The sequence below is a fragment of the Epargyreus clarus genome, unplaced genomic scaffold (assembly GCF_041222505.1).
Source record: "Epargyreus clarus isolate Ecla_fem2 unplaced genomic scaffold, WU_Ecla_fem_2.2 ptg000034l, whole genome shotgun sequence".
In the NCBI taxonomy this organism is placed as follows: Eukaryota; Metazoa; Arthropoda; class Insecta; order Lepidoptera; family Hesperiidae; genus Epargyreus; species Epargyreus clarus.
In genome coordinates this window covers 13,354,871-13,371,183 of record NW_027332239.1, presented here as the reverse complement: position 1 = coordinate 13,371,183, position 16,313 = coordinate 13,354,871, and the positions used below count along the sequence as shown (strand labels likewise).

At 33.9% G+C, this 16,313-nt stretch overlaps 1 protein-coding gene across 1 annotated transcript in view; it reads left to right on the top strand.

Annotated features, from left to right (window-relative positions):
* LOC140756203 (GTP-binding protein REM 1) overlaps positions 1-7,818 on the top strand; it is a 168,612-nt gene extending 160,794 nt beyond the window's left edge. The window contains exons 3-5 of the mRNA XM_073091655.1: positions 3,455-3,540; positions 5,319-5,508; positions 7,108-7,818. Of these exons, the coding sequence (XP_072947756.1) occupies positions 3,455-3,540; positions 5,319-5,508; positions 7,108-7,385 (554 nt within the window). The 3' untranslated portion in view covers positions 7,386-7,818. The remainder of the gene's footprint in view (positions 1-3,454; positions 3,541-5,318; positions 5,509-7,107) is intronic.
* The last annotated feature ends 8,495 nt before the right edge of the window (positions 7,819-16,313 follow it).

The window sequence follows — 16,313 nt, the reverse complement described above, 5'->3', positions numbered from 1 at the left end:
TCAATTAAATTACGGAAGCACCACACCTACACCTATTTCAGCCTAATAACTCAAGTCAAGATTAAAGTCCTACCTGTACCCTTACCATGAGTTTTCAAAACATCCCAAAATTTTACGGTACGTTTACTCAATCCATTATTCTGTTCCGTGTGCTTCAGTAGACTGAGTAAACGTAACAATAAGTAAGTGCTCAAGTCTTTTTGTCTGCCTCACATGTTCGCAAAAAAGAGAGATAAAACATAACGCGCCATTTTGTCAATTTAGACATTTAATTTTACGTTACTGACGCTATAGTTCTGATACAATCCACTAGGGGCGCTGATTGGAATTTGTATGGGCAAATACGTAAACAAATACCAAAACAGTCATATTTGTCAAAACGTAAAAACTCATGGTAAGGGTACTGAGATCTGTCATAGGTGTGTTTCCGAAGACTAAATTGGAACGGCTCGGATAATAACGTGACGGTGATGCCCAAAGCAGAAGAAAAGTGACATTTAGAGTTAGACAATCCTAAAAAATAGATAATTTTAACTTTATCATGCTAAAATGTTATTTTAAGTAATTTTTACGACAAAAAGATACTTTTAACTTCATCGTTCTAAAATGTAATTTTGCGTAAAAATGATAACGTAGAAATTTCAAAAGTACAATTTAGGGTTAAATTAATATCGGCATGCAACCTTTGGCTATTAAAAGGTTAGCAGTCGACATTCTTATCTTCCCACGTATTGTTATACAAAGGGCAGCATTTTATTTAGACGACCCACGTGGCGGAGCGGTCACCATGCCGGTCTGACGCGCATAGGCTCCCGGGTTCGATCCCCGGCCAGACATATTTCTAAATGATGAATTTAGATTTCTGTTTCTGGGTGTGGGTGTTTGTGTATTTGTCTCTGTGTGTGTCCATAGCGCCCACGATAGGGAATCCTAGTGTGGGACTGGGAGTGTAGAAAAAAAACTGCTTTTATTAGATTAGGTCATAACGAACTTCCACTTATTTTTGCAGCACTAACTTTTGCATACGGTACTTGTAATTTTTGTTTATAAACACAAATCTTTGAGATAATATCATACCAGTATATTAGCATCAATATCAATCTATTAGGATTTCGCTCCCTGTAAATCCCTCCTCGCGGAAGACTCCAATAGTTTATATCGAAGGCAATGAGCAGCAATTATATCTTCCATCAATTGGATCGTATACAATAACAACAAGGGAGATAAACTCATTTGAAGCGTTCCATCTTAGTTCCCAAAGATAGCAACATATATATGGTCGACCTCCGGTAGAATTATAGATGTTTGTGCGCGAAAATTGCCACCTACCATCAAATGGTTTGCGTGTTCCTTTGCTACTAAAATGTGTAAAAAACATCCCCTGCTGTGCCAGGGTACTTTATTGATAGAGTCAACGATGGCGCCAATATATAATTTCCAATGCACCCCACTGCGCCAGACGTTTCATTAGAACTAGACAGCTGATTCTAGGCTTCTATCTACGCCCCGCCTTGTCTATGGCTGATTGACAACCAGTTAAGCCCCGAGCAATAGGTTGGCTTATCATGTTCGCTAATAGGCAATCATGTTGCCTATGCCTATATCGTAGAACGTAATTTAGGTCGAATGACGCAAAATGGGACGTAGAAAATTATTGTTTTTATAAGTTGAAACTTTCTGGAGCTGGCTACTAACATTAAAAGCAATTACATTTTTGAAAATGATTATGATCATTTTCAGTTCTGATACAGTCCGCTGGGGGCGCTGATTGGAAATGTATAGGCAAATACATAAACAAATGCATAAACATTCATTTTTGTAAAAAGGTAAAAACTCATACTAACCCTTATACTAATATAACGAACATTGTAATAAATAAATCTACATGATCCGAATCCCTTAAGCCCAAATTAGTAAAGAGAGGCAACAGACTATATTACATCCGGTCAGGATACCGCCCGCTCCAAATTTGAATTTGTGAATCCGTTTTATTTAAATAACAAACTGAATGGGGTTCAATAAACATGCATAATAAATATTGAAGTACTAAGTACTACTGCAGATAAAAATAAAAGCTGCAGTGTTAGAATTAGTATGACTGCAGTCTTACCCGCCTGAAGTCTTACATGGTTTTATTGCAGTTTACAACTTTAGTAATGTCAATATCATTTAATGACCCTATTCAAATAAATTATAACAGTTGCAGATAAAAATTGCGTTTGCAGCCTTACGCGTAGGATTACTGCAGTTACCCGAATGCATTATTACCCGAACTGCAGCATTGCGTATGATTATGTAAATATCCAACCAAAAATACTTTACACCAAGCGGACAGTGGGTCCAATGCTACTTCTACTTATGACACTTTTCAACACATTACCCAAGCTTATAAGCACAAATGAGTGAAGGCGAGAACAAACGAGGCGGAATAACTATTCAAAATGTACCCATCCCGTCCGCCCAGGATGCCGCCCGCCCTGAGATTTGAATATATGAATTTCGGCTCGGTTTATTTAATTTTCTGGATGAATATGGTTTAATGAATATACATGTTAGCGAGTAAGTTGTGTATGACTGTGTATTGACTAATTTAACTCTATTATGATGTACTGTAAATTGCCGTTTTGAAAACTAGGGTATAATTCGTATGTCGGACTTTTGTTTTCAACTAACTTTTTAGCGAAAGTTGTAAACATATGTGTAAATTAATTATTAAACCTAACTTTATTTATTATTAATATATTAAAACAATATGTATAATAATTATGTGGTTGAAGCTAATTTTAACTTTTAGCACACTATTCGGCTTTTACGAAAAAAGATTTATTGTATTTATCAAATCTATTTTGTAACATAAAAGGGCTATAGGTTTACCTAATTTACAATCAATGAAAAATAAATTTCCTTACAAGTAGACCCGCGGGAATAACCTACTTTACACATGAGAAGAGTGCCAGCCGTTTTAAAATTTCAAATTCATTGCAAACGCTAAAATTATTCATGTAAACAGTAATGGGTTTCCAGGCGTGGTAAATCCGTCAGCTGTTGAACGAATAACGGGCACATCGCTTTTCGGTTACATTAAATATCGGATTTATGACGAAGATTTCTCTCGGCTTATTATATTTTTTTATAATATAGGATTATCAGATGAGCATGCAGTCCACCTAATGGTAAGTGGCTACTGCCGCCCATGGACACCTGTAATCAACCCCAGATAAGATTAGATATTCCTACCTGAGGTTGGCCAGATGCGCCGCTACTCCTGAGGACTATGCTGAAACGCCTCGGAAAAGTTTGTCTCCCTTACCGCACCTCTCAAACCAGAACACAGAGGCGCTTAACGCTGCTGTTATGAGGTAGAAATAGATGTGGCGTTGGTGCCGCTTGCGACTCCAGACCACGAAGGGTTCTAACCACTATCAAATATTTTACTATACATATTTATTTTCAGATATAGACAGCTCGGAACAGAAGGTGTCGATTATGCTAAACGGAGAGGAATCGGAATTATATTTTGTCAACTGTACGAGCACGAAGGTGAGCATTTTGTATTATAGAAGTTGAACTTCATTGTTTATATATTTAACTAGCTGACGGGCAAACTTTGTACCACCTCAGGGTCTGATTATGAAATATATTACATCATATTTACATTTACTCACCTTTTAAACCTTCTCTGGACTTCCACAAATTATTCTAAACTAAAATAAGCCAAATCAGTCCAGCCGTTCTCGAGTTTTAGCGAGACTAACGAACAGCACTTGATTTTTATATATATAGATATCAAAGTGAAATTTCATGCATCGTTACAATGAAATGAATAATAGTTAAATAGAGAATCTGTGTTTATTTTTTATTACGAGTTTAAATTATGGTAGCCTTGTTATTAACTCGATGCTTATAGTCTTTAATATATTTTATTTGGAAACAAAGTATAACTTCTCTAGCAATAAAATAAGTAAAAAAACTACAACCACCGTACCACCTGTACCACCTGTAAACATTTAAACATAAAATAACTTTATATATAAAAAGCTCGATGCAACTCTCAATGATAACAAAGAAAACTAACCGATTCAATTTACATTTAATACGACAAGGATGTCTTCGAGCTCTAAAGTTGTGTAACAAAGTTAGTTAAGAAAGTTACTTGGTTAGTTTCGCCACGGTCCGCGTTCCTTTGAAATCAGACCCATATAATGAGTGAGAAGGGTTAAGGTCATATTCAACCAAACTGACCAAGTATGGGACTTAGTAAACTTGAACATTTTGAGGAACTCTTTAAAATGGCGATAAAGGCATAATATTAACTTTAATTTATACGTATATATATGAATTATATTAAATTCAAACAATCCGTGATATGATAACACACAGGCAACCTAATAGACATTCTAGTTTTATGAGTAGCTTCATTTTTTGACGTAACATGACATAATATGTTAAGAGCAACATATTTATTTTAAAGAAGTTTCACTTCGCAACTCTGTATGTGCCTTTAAAATCTGTTTATTAAATTCCTGAAATAAAATTCATACAAACCTTTGTCTTTATCTGTACCTCGAGACTTATTTTTGTCGGAAAATCCCGTCGAAATCATTTGTTCCCAAGATTAGTAGAATCAAATCCATCTCGTATAAAATATAGATTCTCTTTGATATTCACGTTGTATTTGAAGACCTAAAGCTCATTTTGATTGGAGACATTGAATAAACAACCAATCCTCCAATTGTACCGTTTTATCGTATTTCAATAGAAATAAACGTCGGCAAACGAGTACTGACTTATGTTACGGATTCGTGGAATGAATAATAGAAGAATAAGAATATTACGCTATTTTTGATAAATAATCATGACTTCATTAGATATTGTTTAAGAAGTCACTAAATGTAGCTAGAAGGTTATCAATTTATTTTGTAGCTCGTAAATTTTAGACAAAGGACCGTCTCCATGGCAGGTTTAGCACAATTACATGAGGCGTTCCAACTTAGCCATATGGAGTGTACCTACGTGGTCCTTCTATTATATGTCTACGTCCTTAGTCTGTTGTTTGAAATGTTACGAGTATTTTTTACATTAGTATTTTTTTTTAATCCATGGCGTTTATATTGTACAGTTATTGTTATTAGAGTTAATTTCGTTTCTAGATATTTTTTTCTTTTTTAAATATTGTTTAAAAGTAATATTGTTTTTTTACGCTAATAAAAAAACAATATATCAAACAAAAACGCAACCTTGTCACCTTATATATTTCAATACTATCCGCCGTTACCCTTCCATATAAGAACCCATATTAACCCTTTAAACGTTCACAGGAGGAAATCGACCGCTCCGAACCGCCGGACGCATTTGTGGTTATATACTCAGTGGTCGACAAAGCGTCCTTCCAGAAGGCCGAGCAGGAACTAGCCAGGCTCCTAGACTGCGATATGCTGCGGTCAAGACCTGCTTTGTTAGTCGCCAACAAAATCGATTTAGCGAGAAGTCGTGCTGTTTCTACGCAAGGTAAATTTCTCATTTTATTTTCGTATTCAATAGCACACAATGTATCTTGTGCTTCTTAAAGTACAATAAGATTTTATGACAAAAATAGATGTTCTTTTTATAGGCATTTGAAATATGCATTAGTTTGACATTTGTTATTATCATGTAAAATGTTAAACGTTAACGAATAGTGGTCAATAATATTGTTATACCGATATTTCTAAGTTAAGCCAACCTATAAATAGACAAGCCAAGGTGTTCAGAATAACTCAACATTTAATTTACTTGGAGAGATAGAATATTTATTTCAGAAACTTTAAGTACAAATAAGTGATACCTTTGTAGTCCTTTGTATGACTGGCACTTTGTATAATGCTTCTTCATACTTCATGAATTGCTGTTTCACGTCATGAATAATGGGCGTCCTTTTAAAAGGCTCCAATCTACCTAATTTACAACAATGTAAAAAATATAAATACAAAAATATTTTTATCACAAGCTTTTTATAGTGAAAAATGGCAACGTTTTTCCACCGCCATTGACGTCTATAGCGGCTTAAAACCCTGTAATTGACAGCCTAATTACAGTTTCCACGAGCGACACTCGAAACGGAAGAAAAAATATGGCGGACCAACGTTTTGTAGCGGGAATTCGCCGCCTTCATTATCCGTTATTATGGAGGCAAATTGATTTCCCAGGCGAGCCGTGGCCCTCATTTTGATTATAATACTTACTCATATTTTTCTTAAGGACTCCATTCAGATTGAGACGGGCTTATTTCCTTTTTTTTAATCATTTTTGCAACGCTAATTGCAACGTCTATCTATTTCATTAGCTATTGCCGCTTTATTCATAAGTAGGTTATTAAAGATCGGCAAAATTCGTTCACTCGTATAGTAAGCAATATTAAAATTCGAAAATTCTCGAACCTCAAACCGTCAGATTGAGAGACCAAATTTCAAACCAGTAAACTGTTAATATTTTAACATTATATACCTACACAAGTAAGAATATTGTATCTCGATGCAAACATTGTCTTTTGGCTTAATGTGAATTATTTATATCGGTATCGTATCCAATTTGGCCGTAATTGTCTGGTAATGTTTATCTTGATGGAAAACTCCCCGATGTGATTAATGATGTGGCTTACTAAGTCTTCTCGTGACACCGATGGCAACGCTATTTACTCAATACACTGAGAAGACGCAAAAATGTATGCGTAATACAATTGAAGATGATACTCGTAGCAGTATGGTAGCGCTTGAGTCATATATATCTTACAAAAGTTACATTTCTCTGTGTTTTCATCTAAATGCAAAGCAGATATGAAAGTCGGTAAAACCCTTCGTGGGTTGAGATGGTAGAGCCGTTACACTATGATTTTTTACAACAGTGTTTAGTTCTACCGTTTAAAGGCAAGGACCACATCCTTCGAACAAAAGTACAGCATTACGCTTCTGTATAATATAATAAAAGAAATGGCAGTCGAAATCAAACTAAGAAGGATTCTACTTCAGGCAAATGCATTACTTTTTCGCGTGGTAATAGAACCCTGTATACTTTTATCATGATATAGCATATAAATTTAAGTAAGTAGCTAATATCCATTTTCTTCCACAGACGGCAAATGCCTAGCATGCACCTACAAATCGAAGTTCATAGAAGTGTCAGTGGGCATCAACCACAACGTGGACGAGCTGCTTGTGGGCATCCTGAACCAGATCCGGCTGAAGAAGCAGCAGTACTCCGCGGAGGGGGGCAGGGAGTCCTCGCCAGCCCACTGGTACAAGTCCCGGGGCGTGGTCCGAGCGAGCATGAAGGCCAGGCAGATGCTCACCTGGATCTTCGGCAAGGAAGACTCCAAATTCAAAAACTGTGAGAATCTAAACGTCCTGTGAGTGGAAAGCGATGGCCCCGTGTTTGTATAGACAGTCGACGACGGGGTTCCTTAGTTTCACTAAGTTATAGTTTGGTGGCGTGTTGGAGCGGATGTCTTGTACGTGGTTCTGGATTATCTGTGGTTTTTTTTTTATTTTACTGGTACTTCGTGGATGTGACAAGCGTTATTGGTTATAGATAACGTATTCGGTGTTTGAGGGTTTGACGCGATGTCGTAACAGATAATAAAGGTTCAGACAAAGGGTAATAGAAGTTTTCAGGGGCGTAGACATACGAGCAATATTCTGTAAGTGGCGGAATAGAAACTTTTATTTAGTAATGCAAAATATATGTTATCGAGTACCTTGTATTACTATAACGTACTGAATTGATAACAAGAAAAGTTACAGTAGATCGATTGTTGTTGCAACAAATACTAATTAATATTAATTAGTATAACATTAATTTTTTTGGAGTTCTTTAAATTATTGAGATATTAAAATTCTATAAGGCGTCACTTACAATAACTTAAATTCGGTTTTCTTGCGACTGCCATCATATTAATCGTCTCAACTGAGTCACAAACTTTCAGTTAGAACTCTTACTTAAGTAGGTATTATCGGTATTCAAGTAACTGGTATTTATAAAACAATTTTAATTCAAACTTGGATTGAAAACATGTTTTCCTAAACTCCGAAACCAATGTTCCGAATGCGCATTTTAAAGACATGTCAATGTCATTGACATCGCGCGGGAACATTCGCTTGTCAAATGAGATGTAATGGCAAACGATTTGTATTTTGTAATGCCAAAGATTTATCAGTGTGGGTATGTATTAATGTATAGGTATGTGCCAATTTTTGAGAGAATTTAAAATACGTATTAATTAAGCTTAATTTAAGTGAGATTACAGTATTTTCCCCCATTTATATAATCGTAAATTTGGTGTTAAGGCGACGTATCAGCAATATGTATTAAGTGATACAATTTATCGTGGTAGATGTATTGTATAATATTTGAAATTAAATGTATTATTATATCATGTATAACATAATATTCTACAATGTTACTGGACCATTTCATGTATAAATTTAAATTGTTCTTAGCGTAATTACATAAACTCATAATTAAAACGTTAAAGCAGTTACATACTACGCATCGTGTTCTACATTACCTACCATTAAAACTTTTTTTGAAAAAATAAGAACATAAACATATTCATAATGTATTTTAATATGTCATCATAATATATTTTGATTTATTTGTATTTAAAATTTTGATTTTACCCATTTCTTTCACATATTAACCCAGGGTCCACATAAATCCTTCCATCCACGACGAAAAACATTATAACGTGTCCTTTCTTTCACATATGGAAATTTTGAAAATGTTATAAAGTTTACTAAAATAATCATAATAATATTGCCAATATAATCGAATATAACTGCATTATCTTACTTCTAATCTACTCTCTGTATTAAAATAGTGATGTTCAGGTTTTTATATAATCTGTAGTGAAAACAATGTAAGATTAGATTAGTGTGGTGCGACAAGGATCTTGATGAAGGAGTGTCATAATGACATTTGGTAAGGACTCCGTTGACAGATAATATATCTTATTGTTACTAAGAATGATATTATATATTTTTATAGTTTGATTCATTATTACTGTATCAAATAATTATATTCAGATTGATATCAACAATTAATATAACATTATTTTGGAGAAAAAAAAACAATCAAAAATATATCATCATTTTTCAGTAACATAATTAGGTTCATCGAAAATCTTGTCGGACTGTAAGAGCAAACACATACTTAGCAAGTAGAAGCGGGATGAAGATGGATTAATGATATTAAAGGACCCTCTTTGGTAATTCAAAAGTTACTTTAAAAGCTTTTACGGCCGAGCCTAATTTGCCGGTTTCTATATAATATGACAGAGATAACAGCCTGGCATAATCTCAGATTTGTTCATCTATATTCTGTAGATTTTTATTCGTTTTAATACGTTAAAATGATAACAGATGGCGTTGTTAATATTATTTAACCAAAAATTAAATAAAACAGATAATGAAAGGATTAAAAATTTGGCAAACAACATAATTAAGAAGCAAGGAGTGCGGTACCAAATACCGACAACGCACGCAGTACCTATTGCATACTAAACGAAAATTTTAGCTTGATATTCTTCCTATTAACTTCTTTATATTTAATTTCTAAATCCGAAAAATAAAGGCACAAAATAACATTTCATTTAATAATAATAATATTGTCTTTGTCATTTTCTTCTACTTGTTATTATGTGTTTCGTATATAATAAGGAATGTACATACATGTATTTGCGCGTGCACAGAGGGATTTGACGTTGTAATTATGTAAACATATTGTTAATACTGGGTATAGTTAAGTGATATTATGTACTTAGTTAGATCTTGTGCGTTTTGGGAAAATGCAGTCGGTTAATACACAGATAACCCGGTTAACCAAAACTAAAATGTAAGCCCATTTTTGTCACATGGAACTCATTACACTATGGGTTAAGTACGTTACCGATAACGCAGGTAACTAATTTATCACGCAGGTCCTTTGGTTTGCATCCTGTCACACGGTATAAACGCCCGCATGCATGTCTCACCCGCAAGCATAGATTAGTACAGATTACTCACTCCTAACAAGAAAATGTACCCAGTTTTGAGAATTGAAATAGTTGCGTAAAAAAGTTTTGCCACGTCTCCGTGCTAAAATGCCCCTAAAATAATAGAAATAATTACTTATTTATTATGTAAGTTACGCAGTATTAGTTATTTATTCGTAAATTTTCTCTAAAAATGTTTTTATTTGTCAATAATTCAAAAACAGAACTTACTAAAATAAGCCGTTTGTGGCTTCATTCAATTTCAAGGCGGCGAAGTATCTTTACTAATCTATGCCCGCAAGCTAAAGTCTGTTTACGACTTGAGTCCGTGTATCATGCATGATAGGAAAACTATCTATGAGCAGATTCGATAGTAGTGGTACGCTAAGTAGGGACAGCCCTGAGAGTATTCGATTATTTCGTCTATATCGGCAACAATTGTCTATGCTCTTTACCGACTGCATCTCTCATAATTATCTTATGTATAATATTTCTGGTTTAATAATCAGTATTCATTTTTTCTGTGTGTAGCGACTCAAAGCAGTGCCTTTTTATTATTAAAGTATATTATATACCTATTTATATGTGTTTGAATTAATTGTTTTAGATATTATTCGTAGTATATTTTATACTTTGTCCAATATATTAACATTTTGTTTGACAGATTGCTTTAAAGATGTCCTTATCGAACAATACTTATGACAGAATCAATGGTCGATTAATCGATATTATTCGACAGGCGTAATAATATCGAATATACAATTCGTCTCCATCACAATAAATGTGAATATTCGATACGTTTTATTTACAGATACCAAAACTCTAACAATATTTTGGCGCGTAAGTGAACTGTCAAATGAAATAATTAATTTATTGAGCAGAGTGTAGTTAATATTTTAAAATCTACTTTAGTATACTTAATGTTGTTTGTATTTTATTGGGGTTGAATTTAAGGGAAATACTGTTATAGTAGTTAGAAATTAGTAAGAGAAAACTACCGAATAACCGAACCGAATACCGAATAATAACTGAATGGATGGTTGATTAATCGATACTATTCGACCGGCATAATAATATCAAATTTGGAATATACAGTTGTTCTCCTTCACAATAAATTGGAATACTACAATTTAAATCAGTATGAAGAATTTTACCAATATAAGAGTTAAAACAAAGTTACCATAAACAAAAACCTTTACCATAAACAGCGCACTTAAAGGTTTACTTGTATTGAACTCTAAACTTTTGGCACAATATGCTACTTCTCAGTATTGCTGTAAATTTCATCCCCTAATAACGTGTATTACTTGTTAGTTAATAATTTAATTTTAATAGATTCGTCACTAATTTTATTATAATTTAATTAAATTATATGTAAAATGTAAGTTAAACTTACAAGATAATTTGTACACATGCACATCGTAAACTCGATCAGCATTGAATAAAACTAAATACTTTACATAGAGTACATTAGTTACTTATAAAATGACTACATGAGCCGGTTTAGTTGAGCTACAACTCAATTGAAAACTAAACTAATCACGACTCAACTCAAAACAGCCTTAAATCCGTCTTTTATACCCTGAACACTTAATTTGTCTTCTCGGGATTAAAGAGTCTCTATAAAGAATACAGATACGATTAAGCTCTTCTATGACTATGAGCTGAGCTCCCACTGTATAATGGTGTTTTGACACAAAAAAGTTGTGTCAGTAAAAGTTGTGCGGTGAGTGAATGAGCTCACTATATTCATTCTTTTCTATTATTGGAATTTTTAGTAACATTATGTATGGATCTTATTTATTATTAGAAATGTGACTTTCTTTCTATAAAGAAAATTTTTGAAACCATATCGTTGTGTCGATGTGTGCAAATCGTTTTGTAAGCAACCCGAATTACGAAATTATATCGTTATTATTAATTAGTGATCTGTAATTTGGGTGCCCTGTAATGTATTTTTATATTATTCGTTAGTTTACAATATTGTAAATAATTAAGTGTAATTTTGTATTCGTTGAAGATTTTCAGCATGTTATTTGAATATTTATCAAAAATATAGAGATGTTCGAAGTCATATCGGTAAACACGAGAAATATTCGAAATAATGTTAAAATTAAATTAATATTGGTAAATGTTGATTATTTTTACAATTTCTTGATAAATTATTGTTTTATTAAATTTGTCTACATTATTATACTATTTTGGCTGGTAAATAATAACAAATTTATGAAGCTACATACATAATTGTTTTTCCTCAAAGATATTGTATATGGAAGGTATCGCGCCTCTTGAGAACGGGATAAAAAGGCGCTACAGGGCTGAATTGCTTTTCCCGCCATTTGTTTTATCTGTTCCATAAAACGCTCACGTACACAGCAACTTAATACACATATTATTTGTACATACGAATGGACACGTCGCCTGTAAATTGCGCTGTTTTACAAGCCTTTTTAACCGACTTCCAAAAGGAAGAGAGGTTATCTATTGGACACGCTGTTCACGCCGTCATCAAACGAAATGTATTGAGCGCCGACTTCAGAACTATGTACTAAACCAACATTTATTTGAAATATTTTTTACTTTGTAGTGACATAGAAGTCGGTTTTATTTTTTTTTTAATTTTTATTAACTTGGGTTGTTGGGTCAAATTGCTAGTACATTTTAAAAGCTTATATTTTTAACTACTTCTTAGCCCATCAAGCTGAAAGGAACACTAAAGTAACTTCGACGACTATATAGTAATATGATACCATTGAACTATTCTGATGATGAAAATAGGTGCTGGCTGAAATATCGCCTGAACTAAAAAGATATTCTCATCCTATTAGGACTTATTGATTTCACCTTCATAAGTAAGTCGTGTTCTTTTCAATTTATATAAATGTTTTGTGTATTTATTAAATTCCAAGGAATCTACATATATAATATCTTTGTTGTTATCACAGAATAATTATATTGTAACTGATATCAGAATTTTGTATAACATTTAATAAATTTATTAGTTTTTGTATTAATCACATATATTATAAGCGGTTTATTTCGTAGATAAGGAATACTATATCAGTATGTTAATGTGTAAATTAATATTGCATTTGCAAATATATGATCTAGAGTTTAATATATTATCTGTGGAACGCTGTGGATAAGTGATAGTAGTAACAGTAAATTAAATAACACCAAAAAATTGCATCAAAACATAAATCCTGAACAGAATTTTTAAGATTCAACAAGCTTCGTGGGTAAACTGGAGCGGCATCACAACCACACTTATTTTTACTTTATAACAGCAACGTTGCGCTATTTCATTCTTCAATTATTACAAAAATCTTATAAGTATTGTCAGCAACGGTAATAGGTGACCTACTGTTCACCTGTTACTACGGTAATAGGTTCAACCGGGAAGGACAGCGGTTTGTGTGGCCGCATATCGCTGTAATCACCAGGGGATGTGAGAGGAGCGTAAATTGCTCCCCCCAGGGCAGAGCTCGATAGAAGGGCATCGCGTTAGGAGGACTTCGGTTGTGTTCCGTTGGAGACCCCGGAGTTCTCCACCAAACGCTGAGGACGGCCACCGGGGGGGTTTTAGTGCGGCAAAAATCCCACATAACCCGGCGTCACTCCCATGGCGTCGGGTACCTTTTGAAGGTTCCCCCTCATCAGCAAAAAAATAAGAAAAAGGTTATAGGTTCAACTGTTAAGAAGGTTTAATGAACCAAGTATGAATGTAGCTCACCTAAATGAATATAGCTCACTATTATTATAAAAATCTCTAATCCGTCAGTATCAAACTATTAATATCAATTTTAGTGCAACTTTTGTGAGTCCGCTATAAATGTGTACCGTGTGTACTCACAAAAAACTATTATATGGTTTAATGCAAAACTTAATGTTTGGAACATAGATGATATGTACCGTTTATATACCTACTCGTACATAATCACATCACGTGCATCTTATTCCAGTTTGCTACTTCGGAATATATATAAAATACCTATAATAAAAATAGAACTTACCAAATTTTTATTTTTGAGACCACTTCTGAATGCATTTCAAAGTTTATGTGTTTTTTATTGCTCCGAGCACATGTTCCTCTGAAGAACAAAGGTAAGCGTCACTAAAATGCTAGTGGAATTTTTATTAAACAAAAGGGTAATAACTTTGATAAAATTCTCAAAGTACTTCATGGTTTGACGGATCTCTGGAGGATAAGTCGGACCACCTCGTATACCTAAATCTATCTTACTTTACCATACCTTTCTAACCAGTACCCTTACCATGAGTTTTACATTTTGACAAATATAACTGTTTTGGTATTTGTTTACGTATTGGTCCATACAATTCCCAAGTTATGATACAATCCGCTAAGGACGCTGATTGGAAGTTGTATGGGCAAATACGTAAACAAATACCAAAACAATCATATTTGTCAAAACGAAAAACTCATGGTAAGGGTACAGAATACAGCAGCACTTATTAGTCCTATCATAATAATATGTACCTATGGTGATGCTTCTACAGTCGAACTATGAGGAATTCTAATACTTCTCAATTTCACTCATTATTTATTGTTTATACTTTTACGCACAGAACCAATGTTAATTTTTATAATATGATCTATAACAATATAGTTATTACTATCTACTATTATTTAACCACAGCGATGAATATTATCACTATATTATAATATTATTATAACTGTGTAGTTAATGTTTATTGTAAATAAACCGATTGACAATAAAATTTGATTACAGTATGTTGTTACTTATTTTACACTTTTCTGCCCCATTCTAATTTGTGACATTGTGTATATACGCGTGTCGACATTAGATTAAAAGGAGTATCAAATGCCTCGACTTACGTAGTAACTATTTTTTAATCTGTGCCTCAACTGCTAATGTTTGGCATAATAATATTATACTACTTCAATTTTATTTGTAACTACACTAAAGTAAACGGCTATGGAAAATGAGAATTAGGGTATTTTTCTGTCACATGCATTTATGTCCCCGTGCGTGTTTGACCCGCACGCGTGCATGAGATTGCTATAGTCTCCCGCTTACGATTGATATATCAAGATAGGAAAAGCATCTATGAAACAATGTGATATGAGTAACACGCACGCGGGCGCACGCCTGGATGATGGAAAAAGCTCTTATACTGTCCGTGAAGACAACAAATACGATATTACATTAGCATAATGTTCTTAAATATTTCCTATGACATTCCTAAAATTTAGACTAATCAACAACACCTTATATTTTAAAATCTATTAAGCCGTTTGAGCTGCAGCTCAAAGAACCAGACAAACATACATACATGCACTCGAAAACAATCCCTCTCATCATCATCAGCAACCCATTACTGTCCCACTGCTGGGCACGGGTCTCCTCTCAGAATGAGAAGGATTAGGCCATAGTCCACCGCGCTGGTCAAGTGCGTATTGGTAGACTTCACATACCTTTGAGATTTTTTTTATAAATCTCTCAGGACAATCTCTCTGCAGTCGGGTAAAAGCATATTTCAGTTGCATTTCAAAACTTTCCCTCTTAATTTATGAAAAATAGGGAATATCCCTTAAATTATGTTCTTATTTATTATTATTATTAAAAGGAATGATTCCCTTTCTAGTTCAATTAATTTTCTCTGATACGTCAAACGCAGTTGAACATCACCATTCTAATTCCACAAAAGTAATTCTGTCAATCGATGACTTAGAGAATTCCCATTAGATTCGATATCTATCCCGTATTCCGATCACGTCGTCCCTTTTAGTATTGAATGCAAATTGTAACCTTCGGTAATCGACCGCGCAAATGCAAAGAACGTCTTACAAGGTACTACGTAAGTTTAGACCCAAGATCGGCGACTTATTATATGTGGAAACCGGATAAAAATCAATCAAATAAATAAATCAAATAAATATTTAAATCGTTGCTATTATTATAAATGTTTTGAAGATGGTAGAACCCTTTGTGGTTCGACCCCGGCGGCACCACCGCCACACCTACTCCTATATTATAAAAAAAAGACAGAGGATCGGCGAATTATTGTATGTGGAAATCGTATAAAAAATCACTTAAAGGTTGTTGCTACAATGTTTGAATGACTTTAAGTGGCTGATCAAGTGTTTCAGTCCAAAATACAGAAAGAAGAGTCTCTATAACCTGCTTCTTATATCAAAGAACTGGCAGGCACCACCTCCACACCCGATTCTGCTAAATAACAGCTGTGTAAAACGCTGCTGTGTTCCGCTTTGAAGGAGCAATAAGGAAGACATACTTTTCCGAGGCGTTCCAGCTCAGTTCTTAGG